General features: G+C 46.4%; 1 protein-coding gene across 1 annotated transcript in view; it reads left to right on the top strand.

Annotated features, from left to right (window-relative positions):
• Positions 1 to 4,346: 4,346 nt before the first annotated feature.
• The window catches only part of CNMD (chondromodulin), a 96,601-nt gene continuing 84,572 nt past the window's right edge, over positions 4,347 to 16,375 (top strand). Inside the window, exons 1-2 of the mRNA XM_029602981.1 lie at positions 4,347 to 4,512; positions 4,934 to 5,077. Coding sequence (XP_029458841.1) covers positions 4,435 to 4,512; positions 4,934 to 5,077 — 222 coding nt within the window. The 5' untranslated portion in view covers positions 4,347 to 4,434. The remainder of the gene's footprint in view (positions 4,513 to 4,933; positions 5,078 to 16,375) is intronic.

Genomic DNA, 16,375 nt, shown 5'->3' with positions numbered 1-16,375 from the left:
GATGAAATGCGAAGGGCGACCTCTAGGGGTTGTAGAGGAATGTTCAGAAGCTTGACGATGTCATCCATAATGAAGCTGCCACTTGCCCCTGTATCGATAAGGGCAGTGGTGGTGAAGGAGTGAGGCTCGATGCTAAGTGAGACTGGAAGTAGAAGTCGGGGGCCGGTGACAGTAGCGCCCAAGCTCGGGACCCCCGCCAGGCTCAGGCATTGCAGTTTCCCAGTTGGACCAGGCAAGACTGCCAAAGATGTCCAGAAGCACCACAGTAACGGCAAAGACCCTCCTTCCTCCGTCGAAGATGCTCGGTCGGAGGCAGTCGCCCACAGTTAACCTGAATAGGTTCCTCAGCAGGAAGTGGTGGTACCAATGAAGCCTTAGACGGAGGGCTTATGGCACGCGTTGGGCGTGGACAAGGAGATTGAGAGACCTTTAATTCTAGGCGCTTTTGCCGGAGTCGATGGTCAATCCTCCCAGGGAGGGAGATCAGATCCTCTAGAGATGTGGGAGTCTCACGGACGGCGAGTTCATCTTTGAGAGCACTGGAGAGACCATCTAGGAAGATGGCTTGCAGACACTCCTCTTGCCACCCAAGCTCAGTAGTCAGGGTCCTGAATTCCACCATGTACTCGGAGAGGGTTTTCGACCCTTGACAGAGGTGGAAAAGGTTATGACTGGCTACGGCTTGACTGCCCGGGTCTCCGAAGGTCTGCCTGAAGACAGTGACGAACTCTGATACCTGGGAGAGCATGGGATCAGAGTGTTCCCACAATGGAGAGGCCCATGCTAGAGCCTTTCCCTCCAAGCGGGTGGAATTGTGGTTTCCTTCTGGAACAAAGAGGGTTGCAGTGCAAATTGCATGAACCAGTGATTAAGGAAGCCTTGACAGAGACGTGGGTCCCCGTTAAACCAAGGAGGTGCTGGAAGAGCCAATGATGCTCTGGGTAGCAGAGAAGTCGAGAGGCCCACGGGGTTGGCCTGAGCTGTATCATGCAGCTGGGAACAAAGCTCTTCAACCAAAGAGACCAATGATTCCAAGGCTCGTCGATGTTCTTGGACCGTTGTGGCCAAACCCGGTAGGGCCCAGGAAGTGGAGGACTCCGCTGAGTCCATGGCCTTGGCAACATGTTGCGCCTGGAGGTGGACCCTTGTCCTGAGACAGTGAGGAGGGGCTTCCTGATCGGGCCCAGGAAGCAACTGCCACCAGGAGGCGGAGCAAGGAGGAGACAGAGGCTAGCTGGAGCTTCACCACTGGAAGCCCGAGGTCCCCCCGGGTGCAGCCCTTGGGGACCTGGGCTGCTTGGACTTAGGTGGGCCTCGAGGGTCTCCTGGATAGGAAGTATAGAGGTGTTCCCACCAGGATCAAGGGTGCACAGTCAATGTCAGAACTGGAGGCTTGAGGAATCAAGGAAGGCCAGAACAATGTCTGTGATGACAAAGCTAGGAGTAGGGCCAGGCTCAAGAAGATGTGGTCAGTGATAGCAGAGGTCACGTTCTAGAGGTCAGTCCGAAAGTAGTCAGCCATAGCAGGGGTCAAGTTCCAAAGGTCAGTCCGAGAGTAGTCAGCCAAAACAGGGGTCAGGTTCCAGAGATCAGATGTGTCAAGGAGGCAGGTGAAGGTCAGAATCCAGGCAGCAATCAGTGTAAACAAGAACAGGCAGAGGTCAGTATCCAGGCAGCGATCAGCGTAGTCAAGAACAGGCAGAAGTCAGTATCTGGGCAGCGATCAGTGTTGTCAAGAACAGGCAGAGGTCAGTACCGGAGAGTCAGTCCAAGAGGTATTACCTGAGGGAACGTAGGAACAGACAGACACTGGAACAGAAGGATGCTGGAACAGGAGGATGCTGGAACAAGGCTGGAACAAGACTGGAACAAGCGATGAGACACTGAGGCAAACTAGTACATACACGGTGTCGACCTGATTGCCAAGGCAAGGAAGAGAAGACAGGAACTTCCTGATATACTGTGCTCAATTAGGGCGTGCCACGGAGCTACAACCTGCCCCTGACCCTATAAGGGACCGGGTGGTCCGTGCGCGCCTAGGGGTGGGGGCCGATGCCGATGCCACAGAGGACGCCGAGCCCCGCCTTGAGGCCTGGTACGCTGAGGAAGGCCCGGCGACCGCCACTGCGGGACGCTGAGGCCTCGAGGAGCTAGCTGCAGCCACGGAAGAGGCTGGCCCGGAACCTGCAGAGGAGTTGGGAAGGTAAGCAGGCCCATGCGCAGGCTGAGCACGGACGGGGTGTACAACAGGTAGCTCCTAATATGGAACCTAACATCGTGTAACTACAGCATGGGTTATTTTTCCCTATATACATCACCTTGCACTTATCCACATTAAATTTCATCTGCCATTTGGATGCCCAATTGTCCAGTCTCACAAGATCCTCCTGCAATTTATCACAATTCGCTTGTGATTTAACCATTCTGAATAATTTTGTATCATCTGCAAACTTGATTACTCACTCATCATATTCCTTTCCATATCATTTATAAATATATTGAAAAGTACGTTGCAGGTGTCACTTTGCCTGTCACAGATAGTGCACACATGTCAGTGTCTCTGAGCATGGGAATATCTTTAAATCTGCTGTCATCTGTTTATTGAACAAATCATTTATTGCATCTCGGCATGTGTGTATGCACTTCTGGTGTGGCAATTGGGTAGCTGCTTTAGCTTTGTCATCTATGGAGATGATTCTGTTTAAGCTGACCCCCGATTCACATTTACCTGTTTAAGTTCTTTCATGATTTTGTAGATCTCTAATATGTCCCCCCTCAGCCATCTCTTCTCCAAGCTGAACAGCCCTAACTTCTTTAGCCTTTCCTCATAGGAGAGTCGTTCCATGCCCTTTATCATTTTGTTCATCCTTCTCTATACGTTCTCCAGTGCAACTATATTTTGAGATGTGGCGACCAGAATTACACACAGACTTACACACACAGTATTCCAGGTGTGGTCTCACCATGGAGTGATACAGAGGCATTATGATATAATTATTTTCTACGACACTTAAAATCTGTTTTAACATGTTATTGATATTTATCTAATAGCCACGTTCTTATGTTCAGAAACTTTGTTTTATATCTACGTTCCCATGCTCTAAAAAAAAACCAAAAAACCATGTTCTATGTAACGCCTTTTCAGCGACTGTTTTGTTCTATGGAAACCGACCTGATTCGATATGTCTATCAAGAATGTCGGTATATAAAAATTCTAAATAAATAAAGAGGGAAGGAGGGGAGATGGGTGGGTGGAGGGGAGGAGGGTAGATGGATGGGTGGAGGGAAGGGGGGTACCTGGGAAGATGTGGCAGAATTGTTGGGATTTGAAAGGGTTTAGTTTAATATATTTTTAGTCAGCTAGCTTTTGGTTTTAATGTATTTTAGTCATGTACCATGTTTTGTTTTTAGTATATATGTGTTTGAAGGTTGCTACTGCAACTTCAATCAATGTAAACCGCCTTGAAATGAACTTGAAAGCCGGTATATAAGATTGAATAAATAAATAAATAAATAAATAAATAAATAAATTCCTATCATTCTATTTGCTTTTTTGTCTGCTTCAGCACACTGTAATCAACTATAACACCCAGATCTTTTTCCTGGGTGATAACTCCTAAAATGCAACCTAACATCATGTAAGTACAGTGTGGGTTATTTTTCCCTATATGCATCACCTTGCACGTCTACATTAAATTTAATCTGTCATATGGATGACCAATCTTTCAGTTTCGCAAGGTCTTCCTGCATTTCATCACACTCTTCTTGTGATTTAACTACTCTAAATAATTTTGTTTCATCTGCAAATTTGATCTCCTCACTCATCATACCCCTTTCCAGATCATTTATAAATATATTAAAAAGCATCTGTCCAAGTACAGATCCCTGAGGCATTCCATTGTTCACCCTTTTCCACTGTGAAAACAGACCTTTTAATCCTACTGTTTGTTTTCTGTCTTTTAACAAGTTTACAGTCCACAAATGGACAATGCCTCCTATCCCATGATTTTTTAGTTTTCTTAGAAATCTCTCATGAGAGACTTTGTCAAATGCCTTCTGAAAATCTAAATACGAGAAAGATGTGTTTGGGAATTGAGAGAAGGTGTTGCAGAGCACAGAAAAGAAGGTTATTTTGGGATTTAGAGGCGTTACAGAACATGGACAATAGGTTTTGGGGGATTAACAGGAGCTGTTGCTGAGGGCTGGAGAAAGGTGTTGCAGTGTGGGGAGGGGGGAGGAATGTAGTTGGGGCTCAAGGGCCTCCGGCTGCCAGCCTGGAATGTGAGCCCTACAGTGGACGGTAGGGGATGGGAGGTGCAGAGAAGAGCTGCCCTTGACAGCCAGCTCCCCCCCACCCCCTTCCTCCTCCTCTCCCAGCTGGAGGTGCAGGCAGCGCGGAGCTGGAGCAGCAGGCTCAATCGTGCAGTGGCTGTCATGGTGAAGAGTTTGGAGAAAGTCCCCATCATCGCCCCGGCCGGGCCGGAGGACGTGGAGCAGTGCAGCCCTCCGCCCGTGAGCAGCCCGCGTCCGCTCCCGCCAAAATTCTCAATGACGGGAAAGCCAAATCTGCGGCGCCCACCCTCTGCAGCAGCGCGTTCATTAATTCTTCTATTATTATTTTTTTTTTCGTTAAGCGACGCCAAAAAGTGAAGCAACTTTCTGCTAGCGTTAAAGTAGCACCGTCGCAGCATCTGCTATGAGCGTCTGAAACTCAGGGCGCCCCGAAATTAGGCTTTTTGCTGCGTACGCCAATAGAAGGGTTAAAACCTATTCATATGTAATCATAATTTTTAGGTTTGTTAATTCTTTTATCGAATTTTCCGTCGTAACATGCATGTCAGTTGCTGGCGAGTGAGCGCAGGGGGGCTGGGACAGGGCCTGGCCGGCTCATCTCATGCCTTGCCCGCTCCTCTCGTCCCTTTCTTTCCTGCAGGCGTACACGGCGAAGCCCTCCTCTGGCAGCGGGCGGCGGCGGCTGCTGCTGCGGATCGGAGCCGCGGCGCTCATCTCCGGGGCCCTGCTGCTACTCCTTGTGGCCCTGGGAGCCTTCTACTTCTGGAAAGTCAACGACAAGCACGTGAGTGACGCCCGGGGGCCCCGCGCGCGCGCGCCCCCTCCCCCCGGAGGCGTCTGCACGCGGATAACAGCGGGGGAAGGGTGCGGATCCGGCGCGCGTGAAAGAGGAGCGCTCCAGCCGGGGCCACTTCTCAGCTCAGTGGCCCCCAAAGCGGAAACCTTCTCTCCCTGGGGGCCTCAGGGGCAGAGGTTTAGTGTTTGTCCCTTCGGGCTGTGTAGCTGATTCCTCCTTGTGGCCCCTTACCTGTTTGTTTACTTCGCTGACACCGCCTTGAGCTATTTTTAAAAGGCTGTATAGCAAATAAATATTATCCTAATCCCCGTTACGAACCGTAAAGAGCAGACGTATTGTTCACAAACTCCTTACAGAAGCAATGCATACTTTTATTCTGGCTAGCCATAATAAAGCGCCCTGGGATTTTTGCATTGGATTATTATTATTATTGGACTTCCAGCAATTATTGTTTGAATTGTAAAGCAATTCTGCTTTACCGCTGTGCTTTATTAGGAGGGGGGGGGGGGACTTTGAAAAAACTAAAGGCTGCAGATTGCCCTGCTTCGTCTGCCTCTTGTCTCCTTCCCCAGCCACCACTCATTCCCCTTAACAAAAAAAAAAAAAAAAAAAGGGGGGGGGGGGAGGAATTAGGTGCTTGAACTGAGATTATTTTGATAGCGGTAGAAAATCATTTTTTTTCCAGTTTCCCACTTTGAAAAAAATACAGCTGGGCAGTGCTTTGTAGCAAAACTTAAAAAAAAAAAAAGTTTTGATGCAAGTATTAGGTACAGTTTTGTTTTGTTATGTATTTTTCCTAGAATAAAATGCTCAGAGTCAAAATATCTGAAAGAAAGAAGGGCCATCTACAATAGCGGGAACAGGGGAAATTATTCCTTCTAGTATGGAAATAGTGGGGCAGTTTTGTATAAATCTGTTAGAGAAAACTTTGAACACTGTGTTTACCCTACAAAGAGCAATTCAGATAAACCAGTTAATTTATTACTGCCTTTTTTTTTTTTTTTTTTATGGCATGCCTTGTACATGAAAGGCAACGCTGTCTTCAGGTCCCAACAGCTATGAGGTTTTAGCAGTGTCTAGGGCTCTTATTCCCACTGGGAAGAATCTCTATTGAAGAAAACCCTATATGTAAGACAGCTCACACTCACACATCGAAATCATGTGAGGCTTCCATTGTGTATATCTTAGCAAATTAAAGTATGTAGAAAAATGTTTAACCATCAGAGCATAACAACATTACAGCATAACAACAAAACTGTACAAATAGTATTTCCCAATCATAGTAAAGTTGTGCCTTTTGGACAGATGGAAACATTTGAAGAGTTTGAAAAATTCACACAGTAGGTAATAAAAATCCACCCCCCTTGTATGGTGTTTTGGCATGATTGTAGATTCTTGATCAGATTTAAATCGACCCCCCTGATTAAAATTCTTTCATAACACAATGAGGAAGGTAACATGCTGGAGATCAAATCCTAAATTCTCAACCCATTTTGCACACATGGCAAAGAGGGGAACTGCACACTGTTCAAAATGTCCATGAGATTATTGTAATTCCACAGTATTCTATTTGTGATGATGTTTTTACACTTTGAGGAGTATGTATTAGGCATGTGTTTATAATGGTATCTATTTTTCAAAATAAACATTAGGTAGTATTTAGGATGGGGTTTAGTGGTTAGAAAAGAATTACAAGTCAGGAGAACTGAGGCAGATGTCTGGGTCTGTGATAGTGACTGTCTTGTTGCGCTGTGGAAGATACTTTCCCGGTGCTTCACTACAGTTTATTCTGAGTGCAAGTTGTCATTGTAAGCCCATAGAGAATGTTTGTCACAATTTATAATTTTAATGTTCTTCAGTTTTAAAATAATTTTTCTTAGCATCCAGTCAGATGAATCCAAAACAAGTGGGTTATGCACCTCTACCAGCAGATGGAGATGGAGTAGGCTGACGTCAGAGTATATATACACCTCCAATGACATCAGTTCACCAGTATTCTTTGTCTCCTGTAAATGGTGGACATGCATCTCCTTACTAGGGATTGCTTCATTTTAAAGAAAAGTATTCAGGAAATGAATTCATCCTGCTCTTCTGCGGTGATAGCAAATGGTCCCTTCCCCAGTTGAGCATTCCTGAGGTGATTTCCGTGGTCTCTCAGATGAGTGCCTTGGTCCGGTAGTCGGTTTTCAGCAGGCGTGGACTTAACTGCTTGAACAGCTGAAAGGCAGCGGGTGCAGGAAGCCGAGCGCAGCGGTGACGGCACATGCCTTGTCCCCCCATAGCTGTAGATCAACTCTGTACTCAGCCAGGTACAGCTGAGTTATGGTAAATTAAAAAAAAAGAAAACTTACAGAGACTTAGAAGGAGGTTTTTTGTTGTGTAGGGCTTCCTTTTCTCTCAGACTCCATGCTTGGCGCACTGGTCCGACATTCGTCCCGCTCCATGGAGGGTCGAGAATGTGAGCAGCCTTGCAGGTTGAGCAGTTTCCTTAAGCTAGGCCCCGCTCTGCGGCTTTTCACTGCGCACTGTGTGGTAGGCCGCAGCGGCTTTTCATGCACTTACTAAGGTTGCCCTTTATAGAATTGTCAGTCCGGCATGAGCATCTAGCTGTGTGTCCAGGTTGTGTGCTCTGTTTTTGGGCCCACAGTCGGGCTTTGTAGTCTGTGCACCCACGTTAACCACCGTTTCCCTCTGCATACAAGTGGTCCTGTGCGCTTCATTTTTTGTGCGCTTAATTTATTTTGGCTGCCTAGGTGTTGGTCGCATGATTTTTGAGCACCTAGTTGAGTGTGTAAAAAAAACAAACAGCTAGACGCATGCATATGGCCGCCGGTCAGTGCGCTGTCGGCTAGAGTGGTGCCTGTACCTAAGAAAACTAAGCGTCTTTCTCTTCGCAGATTTGTACCAGTGCTGTTTGGAGGCTCAGGGAGAATTGTCTTCCTCTGATTTCACTAAGCCTGGTTCTTCCCAGCTGGATGTGGGTTTGGGTAAAGATGACTCAGGTGAGGCGCCTGATTTTGGAATTCCTCTAACTGATTCCTCAGCAGGGGAAAGTGGCTCAGTGAGTACTCCTCAGGCTCCTCCTTTTCTGGATACCTCTACTCCTTCATGGGTAGAATTTTTCCAGGGATTGCAATCCTTTTCTTCAGGCGTAGTCCTTGGTCCTGTCCAATGCTTCTCGGGTAGAGGCACAGGTATGAACCTTGCCTGGACCTTCTGTTCAATACCGGAGTACTCTAGAGCAGCAGCAGAACATCTGGATATAGATCCGGATGGCATGGATGTTGACACCAATCCTGCCTCTCTTGTGGATGGTGAAGTTCCCCCCAGATTAGAACCATCTAGAACTATGTTACAGTTCTTTCATAGAGATGAACTGCCAGCTCTGATTTCCCAGACCTTGAAAATGTTTAGAGTTCCTGGGGCTGATTCAGTGTCTAAGACAAAGAGAAATTCCATTTTGGTTTCTTTGCATAAAGCCTCTTGATTTTCCCCATGATGGAGGCCATTCAAGAATTGATTGGTCTTGAGTGGGGCACCCCAGAGGCTAATTTCAAAGGGGGTCGGGTTTTGGAAGGCCTGTACCCTCTAAATCCAGTGGTAAGAGAGTGCTTACATTTTCCGAAGGTAAATGCACTTGTGTGTGCAATCTTCAAGCGGACCACTATTCCTGTGGAAGCAGGAGCGGCCTAGAAGGATGCTCAACTTTAAAAAATTGAGTTTATCCTTATGCAAGCATTTGAAGCTGTAGTAATGATCTTAGATCGCTTCTTGTTGTTCCTTGGTGACTCGCTCTTGCTTGCTTCTCTCCCAGGAGGTCGATGACTTGAGGATAAATTCCAGGGCAGTTATAGAACAAGCTGCTGCCTTCTTGGCAGATGCAGGCTGTGATTTGGTCCACACTTCAGTCAGAGGGTTGGCTTCGTTAGTAGCAGCCGGTCGTCAATGATGGTTGAGAAATTGGTTGGCCGATGTGATCTCCAAAGCTAAACTCATCAAAATGCCCTTTCCATGGCTCACTTTTGTTTGCCAGCAAATTGGAGAAACTGGCTAATAAGTGGGGCAAATCTCTGGTTCCTTGTTTGCCAGAAGATAAGAAGCAGGTGCAGCACTCCCTTAACAGGAGAGGTCATGATAGAGGATCCAAGCGTTTTCGGCCTTACAGAGGAGCGACCTTTCAGAGGATTTGACCCTTCGGTAGGTCTCAGTCCTTTTATCCACAACAACACAGGAGATGCGCAGGCTCAGGTAGTTGAACCTCTCAATCCTCCCAATAAAGTTTTGCTGACCCACCCCAGGAACAGGAGAAGGGGGACGCCTCTCTCTCTTCTATCGGAGGTTAGTTGAAATCAAATCGTATCAATAGGTACTGGAGGTGATGCGAGGAGGATATGCAATAGAGTTTCGCAGTGTTCCTCGGGACATGTTTATGGAGTTTCCCTGCCACTAACAACAGGAGAAGCAAGCAGTGGAGGGTACATTGGCAAGGTTCCTCAGTCTGAAGGCTGTGATCCCAGTCTCCACGTCTCAAGAAAATAAGGGGCAATATTCCATTTATTTTGTTTTGCCAAAGAAGGAGGGCTCTTTTTGTCCCTACCTGGACCTCAAAGGTGTCACTCTGCGCGAGAAGCATTTATTTATTTATTTATTTATTTATAATTTATTATAATTTCTTAAATACATTCAAATGAAATAAGAAAAGGAAAATATGCGTTACAGCAAAAATCAAAATTAACTACAACCACAAGGAAACATTATTCTGTAGCATCACATACAGACCCCATAATCAGTGGGAGAGCCTATTCATTTGTATAACATAACAAGGTAATTATGAAAATCATAAATCAAGGGAGACTTTTTCTATTTCCTGCCAAACATCATTCTCCAACTGGGGCAGTAACCCTCTTAACCACCTTTATCTTGAAGGAAAACTTCTAAATGCCCTGGGTCAGTGAAAACAAACTTATTTTTTTGAAAAGAAATCATACATTTACATGGATATTTAAGATAGAAGGTGGCCCCTAAAGCCAGTACCCTCTGTTTCATTATCAAAAATTGTTTCCTTCTGTGTTGAGTAGCTCTCGACACATCTGAAAACATTTGCATAGTTTGTCCACAAAACGCAAAACTTTTATTCAAAAAGTACTTCTGGAGAACCAGATTTTTCTGGCTCTCCAGTGCAAACACCACAACCAGTGTTGATCTTACCTGGATATTGTCCACTGAAGCCTCTAAAAAGGATGTTAAATTAGGGCTTTCAGGCTGGAGAATATCCATATCCCCATCATTTTTTGCCAAGGTTTTTTTTATATTAGATACATAATACAAATTAGAAATTATAATATCTTCAGTAATACCCAAAATTTCTTTTGAGTATTTCTTAAATAATTCATGGGCCGACAATAATCTGGTAATAGGAAAAACGAGAAGCATTTTTACATAGAGACCTTGCGCTCAGTGATAATGGCCAAGCATTCAGGGGAATTTCTGACCTCTCTGGATCTGTCTGAGGTGTATCTTCACATTCCCATCTGACTAGACCAGAAGTTCTCAACCGATGTGTCGTGACACACCAGTGTGTCACCAAGCTCCGGCAGGTGTGTTGCGGCTCCCTGTATTCCACTGCCCCGCTTGTGCTTCCCTTCGTCCTGGGGGTGGGGCCGAAGAGCGGAGAGACCTGTGCACCACCGCTGGCAGGGCCGAAGAATGAAGAGACGCTGCGCGCTGCCACCGGCGGCTGAAGAGTAGAGAGACCGCGCCGCCGCCGGCGAGGCTGAAGAGCAGAGAGACCTGTGTGCCGCCGACGGCGGGGCCAAAGAATGAAGAAACGTGCGCTGCCACCGGCGGCCGAAGTATGGAGAGACCTGCGTGCCGCCGCTGGCGGGGCCGAAGAGTGGACAGACCTGTGCGCTGCTGCCAGCGGGGCCGAAAAATGAAGAAACGCTGCACGCTGCCACCGGCGGCTGAAGAGTGGAGAGACCTGAGCGCCGCCACTGGCGGGGCCGAAGAGTGGAGAGACCTGTGTGCCGCTGCCAGCGGGGCCGAAGAATGAAGAAACGCTGCACGCTGCCACCGGCGGCTGAAGAGTGGAGAGACCTGAGCGCCGCCGCCAGCGGGGCCGAAGAATGAAGAAACGCTGCGCGCTGTCACCAGCAGCTGAAGAGTAGAGAGACCTGTGCACCGGAGGCCAGGCCGGCAGGGCCGAAGAGCGGAGAGACCCTGCGCACCGCGGGAGGCGGCTGGAGAGACGTTGCATGCCGCCGGAGGTCAGGCTTATTGGGCCAAACAATGAGAAGAGGCTTCATGTCAGCCTGTGTATGTGTGTGTGTGTGTGTGTGTGTGTGTGTGGTAGAATGGGTGCCTGGGTGCATGAGTGAGAGCTTGTGTGTGTGTGGTACAGTGGGTGCATGAGTTGCAGTGTGTGTGGTATATTGGGTGCCTGGGTGTATGAGTGGCAGTGTGTGTGGTTGTAAGTGACAGAGTATGTGTGAGCTTGTATGTAAGTGACAGAGCATGTATGTAAAGTTTAAAAATTCCATTTTATTTTGATTATTTTATTTTTGGTTTTAAATCTGTGAACCGTTTTTGATAAAATTTCTTTTTTAAAAAACGGTATATAAATACAAAACGGTATATAAATACTTTTTAAATAAATAAATAAATAAATAAATGTGATTGAGAGAGACTGGTCAGGGAGGTGATTGGTGTGTGTGTGTGTGTGTGTGTGTGTGTGAGAGACAGAAACTGGTCAGGGAGGTGACTGGGTGTGTGTGTGTGTGTGTGTGTGTATGAGACAGAGAATGGTTACCGAGGTGACTGGTGTCTGTGTGTGAGAGACAGAGACTGGTCAAGGAAGTGACTGGTGTGTGTGTGTGTGTGTGTGTGTGTGTGAGAGACAGAAACTGGTCATGGAGGTGACTGGTGTGTGTGTGTGTGAGAGACAGAAACTGGTCATGGAGGTGACTGGTGTGTGTGTGTGTGTGTGTGAGAGACAGAAACTGGTCATGGAGGTGACTGGTGTGTGTGTGTGTGTATGTGTGAGAGAGACAGAAACTGGTCATGGAGGTGACTGGTGTGTGTATGTGTGTGAGAGACAAAAACTGGTCATGGAGGTTACTGGTGAGTGAGTGTGTGTGTGTGTGTGTGTGAGGAAGAGATACTAGTTAGGGAAGTTACTGGTCTGTGTGAGACAGAGACTGGTTGTGGGCCCTAAGGAAGAGGACTGTGAGGACAGAGCTTCAGCATCCACTGCTGCTTCTGGTGAGTGCTATTGGCCTGCAAGGGAAAGGAGTAGGAGAGTTGCTGGAGAGGGTAAGTAAAAGCAGCTTTTTAAGTTTATTTTCTTGATTGACTGCCATTTTAATTATTGGGTATTATATGATGTCTGCTGTTTTGAAATATTTTACTGATATTTGGACAATTTTTAAATAATTTTTATGAGTTTTTAATTGTTGGATGTTATTCTGTTCATCAGCTGTTTTGTAACATTTATTAGTATAGTTTTACAATTACTTCTAAGTGAGTATCTATCTATAGCAGCTTGGCTTGCTCTGTTTTCCTAATAGGAGGTGTATTAGTGTTTAGGGCCTGGTTAAATATTTGTAGTGGTAAATTACTGTGTTTTCATAAGGAGGGGTATTGTGCTTGCCAGTAAAGAGAGTTTGTTTTGCTTTTACTGAGATGTCATCAGATCTAGAATATCTTTTTTTTGTGTGGTGAGCTGTACGGGTAATGCCCTAGTTCTGCTCTGCACCCATTGCTGGGGGTTGAGGGGGTTCCTGAGTATGCAGAATGTATATTTACATTTTGCCCCGTGACGGTTACAAGGTCAGTGTGTCATGCATGTGAGAACCATCTGACAGGTGTGTCCCGGCCAAAAAAAGGTTGAGAACCACTGGACTAGACCATCTATGCTTCCTGCGAATTGGTGCTGCCTCTTGGTCTGGCCACTGCTCCCAGAATTTTTTTCCAAGGTACTGGTGGTAGTTGTGGCAGAATTGAGAAAGGATAGAATCCTAGTACTCATGTTATTGGACAACTGTCTGATTCGCGCCAAGTCGCTGGAAGAGAGCCACCTGGTGACTCGCAAGGTGATTTCCCTGTTGCAGGAGCTCGGCTGGGTGATGAACGTAGCCAAGAGCAGCCTTCAGCCTCCCCAGCTGATGAAATAACTGGGGGCTCGATTCGACTGAAACAGGGCAAGGTGTTTCTGCCAGAAGCTTGAATTCGGAAGTTGCTTGCTGAACTCCGTCTATTGTAGAACAATGTGTGCCCAACTGTATGGTCTTATCTACATATTCTTGGCTTAATGGCGGTGACCCTGGAAGTGGTACCATGGGTGAGGGTGCATAAGTGTCCTCTACAGTGCTCCCTGCTGTCATGGTGGGATTCAGTCTTAGGACTATTTGATTCGGCTCCACCTGCCGATGCACGTCTCCTCCCAACTGCAGTGGTGGCTGCAGACAACTCATCAATGAAAGGGGTTTTCCCTGTCCTGCTCCGAAATGGTTAGTACTGACAACAAATGTGAGTCTTTTTGGTTGGGGAGCTCATTGTCAGAAGCGGATAACACAAGGGTGCTGGAGGTAAGAAGAGTCTCTGGAACGTCAATCAGCTAGAAGCCAGGGCTGTCCGGTTTGCATGTTTACAGTTCAGCAGACTGATCGACTGTAGGGTCGATCAGTCTGCATAATGTCAGACAATGCTACGACTGTGGCTTACATCAATCGGCAGGGAGGTTTCAAGAGCCAACAAGTGTCGCAGGAAATTGATCAACTTACAAAATGGGCAGAGGTGCATCTCCTGATGATCTCAGCCTTGCATATTACAGGCAAAGACAACATAAGAGCAGACTTTCTCAGCAGGGAGAGTCTGAACCAGGAGAGTGGACGTTGTCAGACGAGGCATTTCAGCTGATTCAGGATCTCAATGTGAAAGTTCTGTGATTCTTCATCTGGGGATTGATGCCCTAGTGCAGGCATGGCCGGAAGACAAGTTGCTATATGCCCTTCCTCCATGGCCCTTGTTGGGCAGGTTGATTTGAAGGATCGAACGTGTCAGAGGGATGGTGCTCTTGGTCACTCCAGATTGGCCCAGGAGACCGAGATATGCAGATCTGCGGAGGCTCCTGGTGAATTCACCTCTTTGACTTCAGTGCACAGGAACCTGTTGTAGCAGGGACCTGTTCTTCACGAAAATCTGACTTAATTTTGTCTTACAGTATGACCCTTGAGAGGGCTTACTTGCTGAAATGTGGATTCTTGGCGGCAGTGATTTCCACCTTGCTAAGAGCTAGAAATTTTTCCATTTCCTTGGCCTGTATGTGGTTTGGAGAGTGTTTGAGGTCTTGTGTCAGGATAGAGGTACTTTTCCTTCTTTGGTCAAGATTCCACTCATTTTGGAATTTTTTGCAGGATGGCTTGACTGAAAGCTTGGCTCTTGATTCCTTGAAGGTACAAGTAGCGGTTCTCGCCTGTTTCAGAAGTCAGGTAAATGGTGGACCCTTGTTGGCTCATCCTGATGTGGACCTTTTTTTCTGAAAGGAGTGAGACATCTTGCCTCTGTTGTGGTTTTCTGTGCCCCTATGCAGTCTTAATTTGGTTTTGGAGTTTTTGGTAGGCCCTATGTTTAGACCACTACATACTTTGTCCTTGCGGTTGCGGACTTTGAAAAAGGTTTTCCTTGTGGCAGTTTGTTCGGTGCTTAGGGTTTCCGAACTGCAGGCCTTGTCTTGCTGGGAGGCATTTCTCCAGGTGACTCCAGGGCGAGACAGCTGCGTACTGTTCCTTCCTTCTTACTGAAGGTGGTCACTGAGTTTCACTTGATTCAGTCCATTTTTCCGCTGTCTCTGGACAGAGAGAGAGATGTAGAGGAGTGTCGTCTGTTGTGACTCTTCAATGTCAAGAGACATATTCTCAAGTATCTAGAAGTTCCTGGGCCTTTGCAGAAGTCAGATCGCCTGTTTGTCCTTTCCGGCAGTACTAGACAGGGAGAGCTAGCCTTGCGGGCAATGATAGTTCGCTGGATTAAAGAGGTAGTTACGGCTGCGTACATGGATGCTGGGAAGCCGTTACGTGGTCAGGTTAGGGCTTATTCCACTAGGGCTCAGACAGTGTTGTGCGCAGAAGTTAGATTTTTGTCTCCTGTCGACATTTGCCGAGCTGCAACATGGTCCTCCTTACACACATTTTCCAGGTATTATCGTCTGGATATTCAGTCCCGGGAGGACATGGCCTTTGCATGTGGTTTTGACTGGACCGCGGGCAGCCTCACACCCTATTCAGGAGTAGCTTGGGTAACATCCCACTTGTTCTGGATTCATCTGACTGGATGCTAAGAAATGAGAAATTACTACTTACCTGACCATTTCCTTTTCTTTAGGTCAGGCAGATGAATCCAGCTTCTCTCCCTTGGCTGCCAAATGATTGTATAATGCTCCTCCTGTGTGCCTACATGTTTCAGGGATTACTGGGGTTACTTCAGTCCCTAGACTAGTGTTATTACCTTATTGTATGAGCTCAGTGTTGCCTGTTGCTGAGTATTGAAATGGTTATTGGTTTCTGATCAAGTTTTTCACTAGTCTATCTACAGTTGCTTTTGAAGAGAATGCTTGTGGGCTGATGTCACTGCAGGAGTATATATACTGTGACATCAGCTTGCTCTGTCTCCATCTGCTGGTAGAGGTGCATAACCCAGTTGTTCTGGATTCATCTGTCCTAAAGAAAAGGAAATTATCATGTATGAAGTAATTTCTCAATACAGCTTTGAAAAATACCATAAAATGGGAGATTTATTGTGTAATAATACCTATTATAATGTATAATATTTATTCTAATCATAATCGGTGCTACCTTGAAAGGATAAAGAGCTGGGTTGATCACACTGTGTTCTGAAACACTAGGACACAGATTTTACAGGTAAATTTAGTTAAATAGAGCTCAAATCACCCATATTAAAGACTTAGAGAAATTTATGAACAAGGGAGATTTAACAAGCTTGGCAAATTAAAAAAAAAAAGAAAGAAAGAAACAGCTTACATCCTTAGTTTAAAAAGAAGTGAGATTTGGAGGCCTTGCATATCCCTTCAAATCTGAATAAACTCACATTAGGTGGGTTTTTAGACACCCCCCACCCAATAGAATAAATTATGAGCTTTATGATGATATGCATGATGCATCTTATCCTTTCTCAGATATGCAGTCATTCTGATGTTACCGACATCTGGAACTGGACAGAAAAAGCACACCGACTGAGCATGCTTCAGTTGTGATGTCAGCTCCAACTACT

Source organism: Rhinatrema bivittatum, chromosome 5 (assembly GCF_901001135.1).
Source record: "Rhinatrema bivittatum chromosome 5, aRhiBiv1.1, whole genome shotgun sequence".
Lineage (NCBI taxonomy): Eukaryota > Metazoa > Chordata > Amphibia > Gymnophiona > Rhinatrematidae > Rhinatrema > Rhinatrema bivittatum.
Note: the sequence above shows the minus strand (reverse complement) of the source record. Positions and strands in the feature narration are given on the sequence as shown.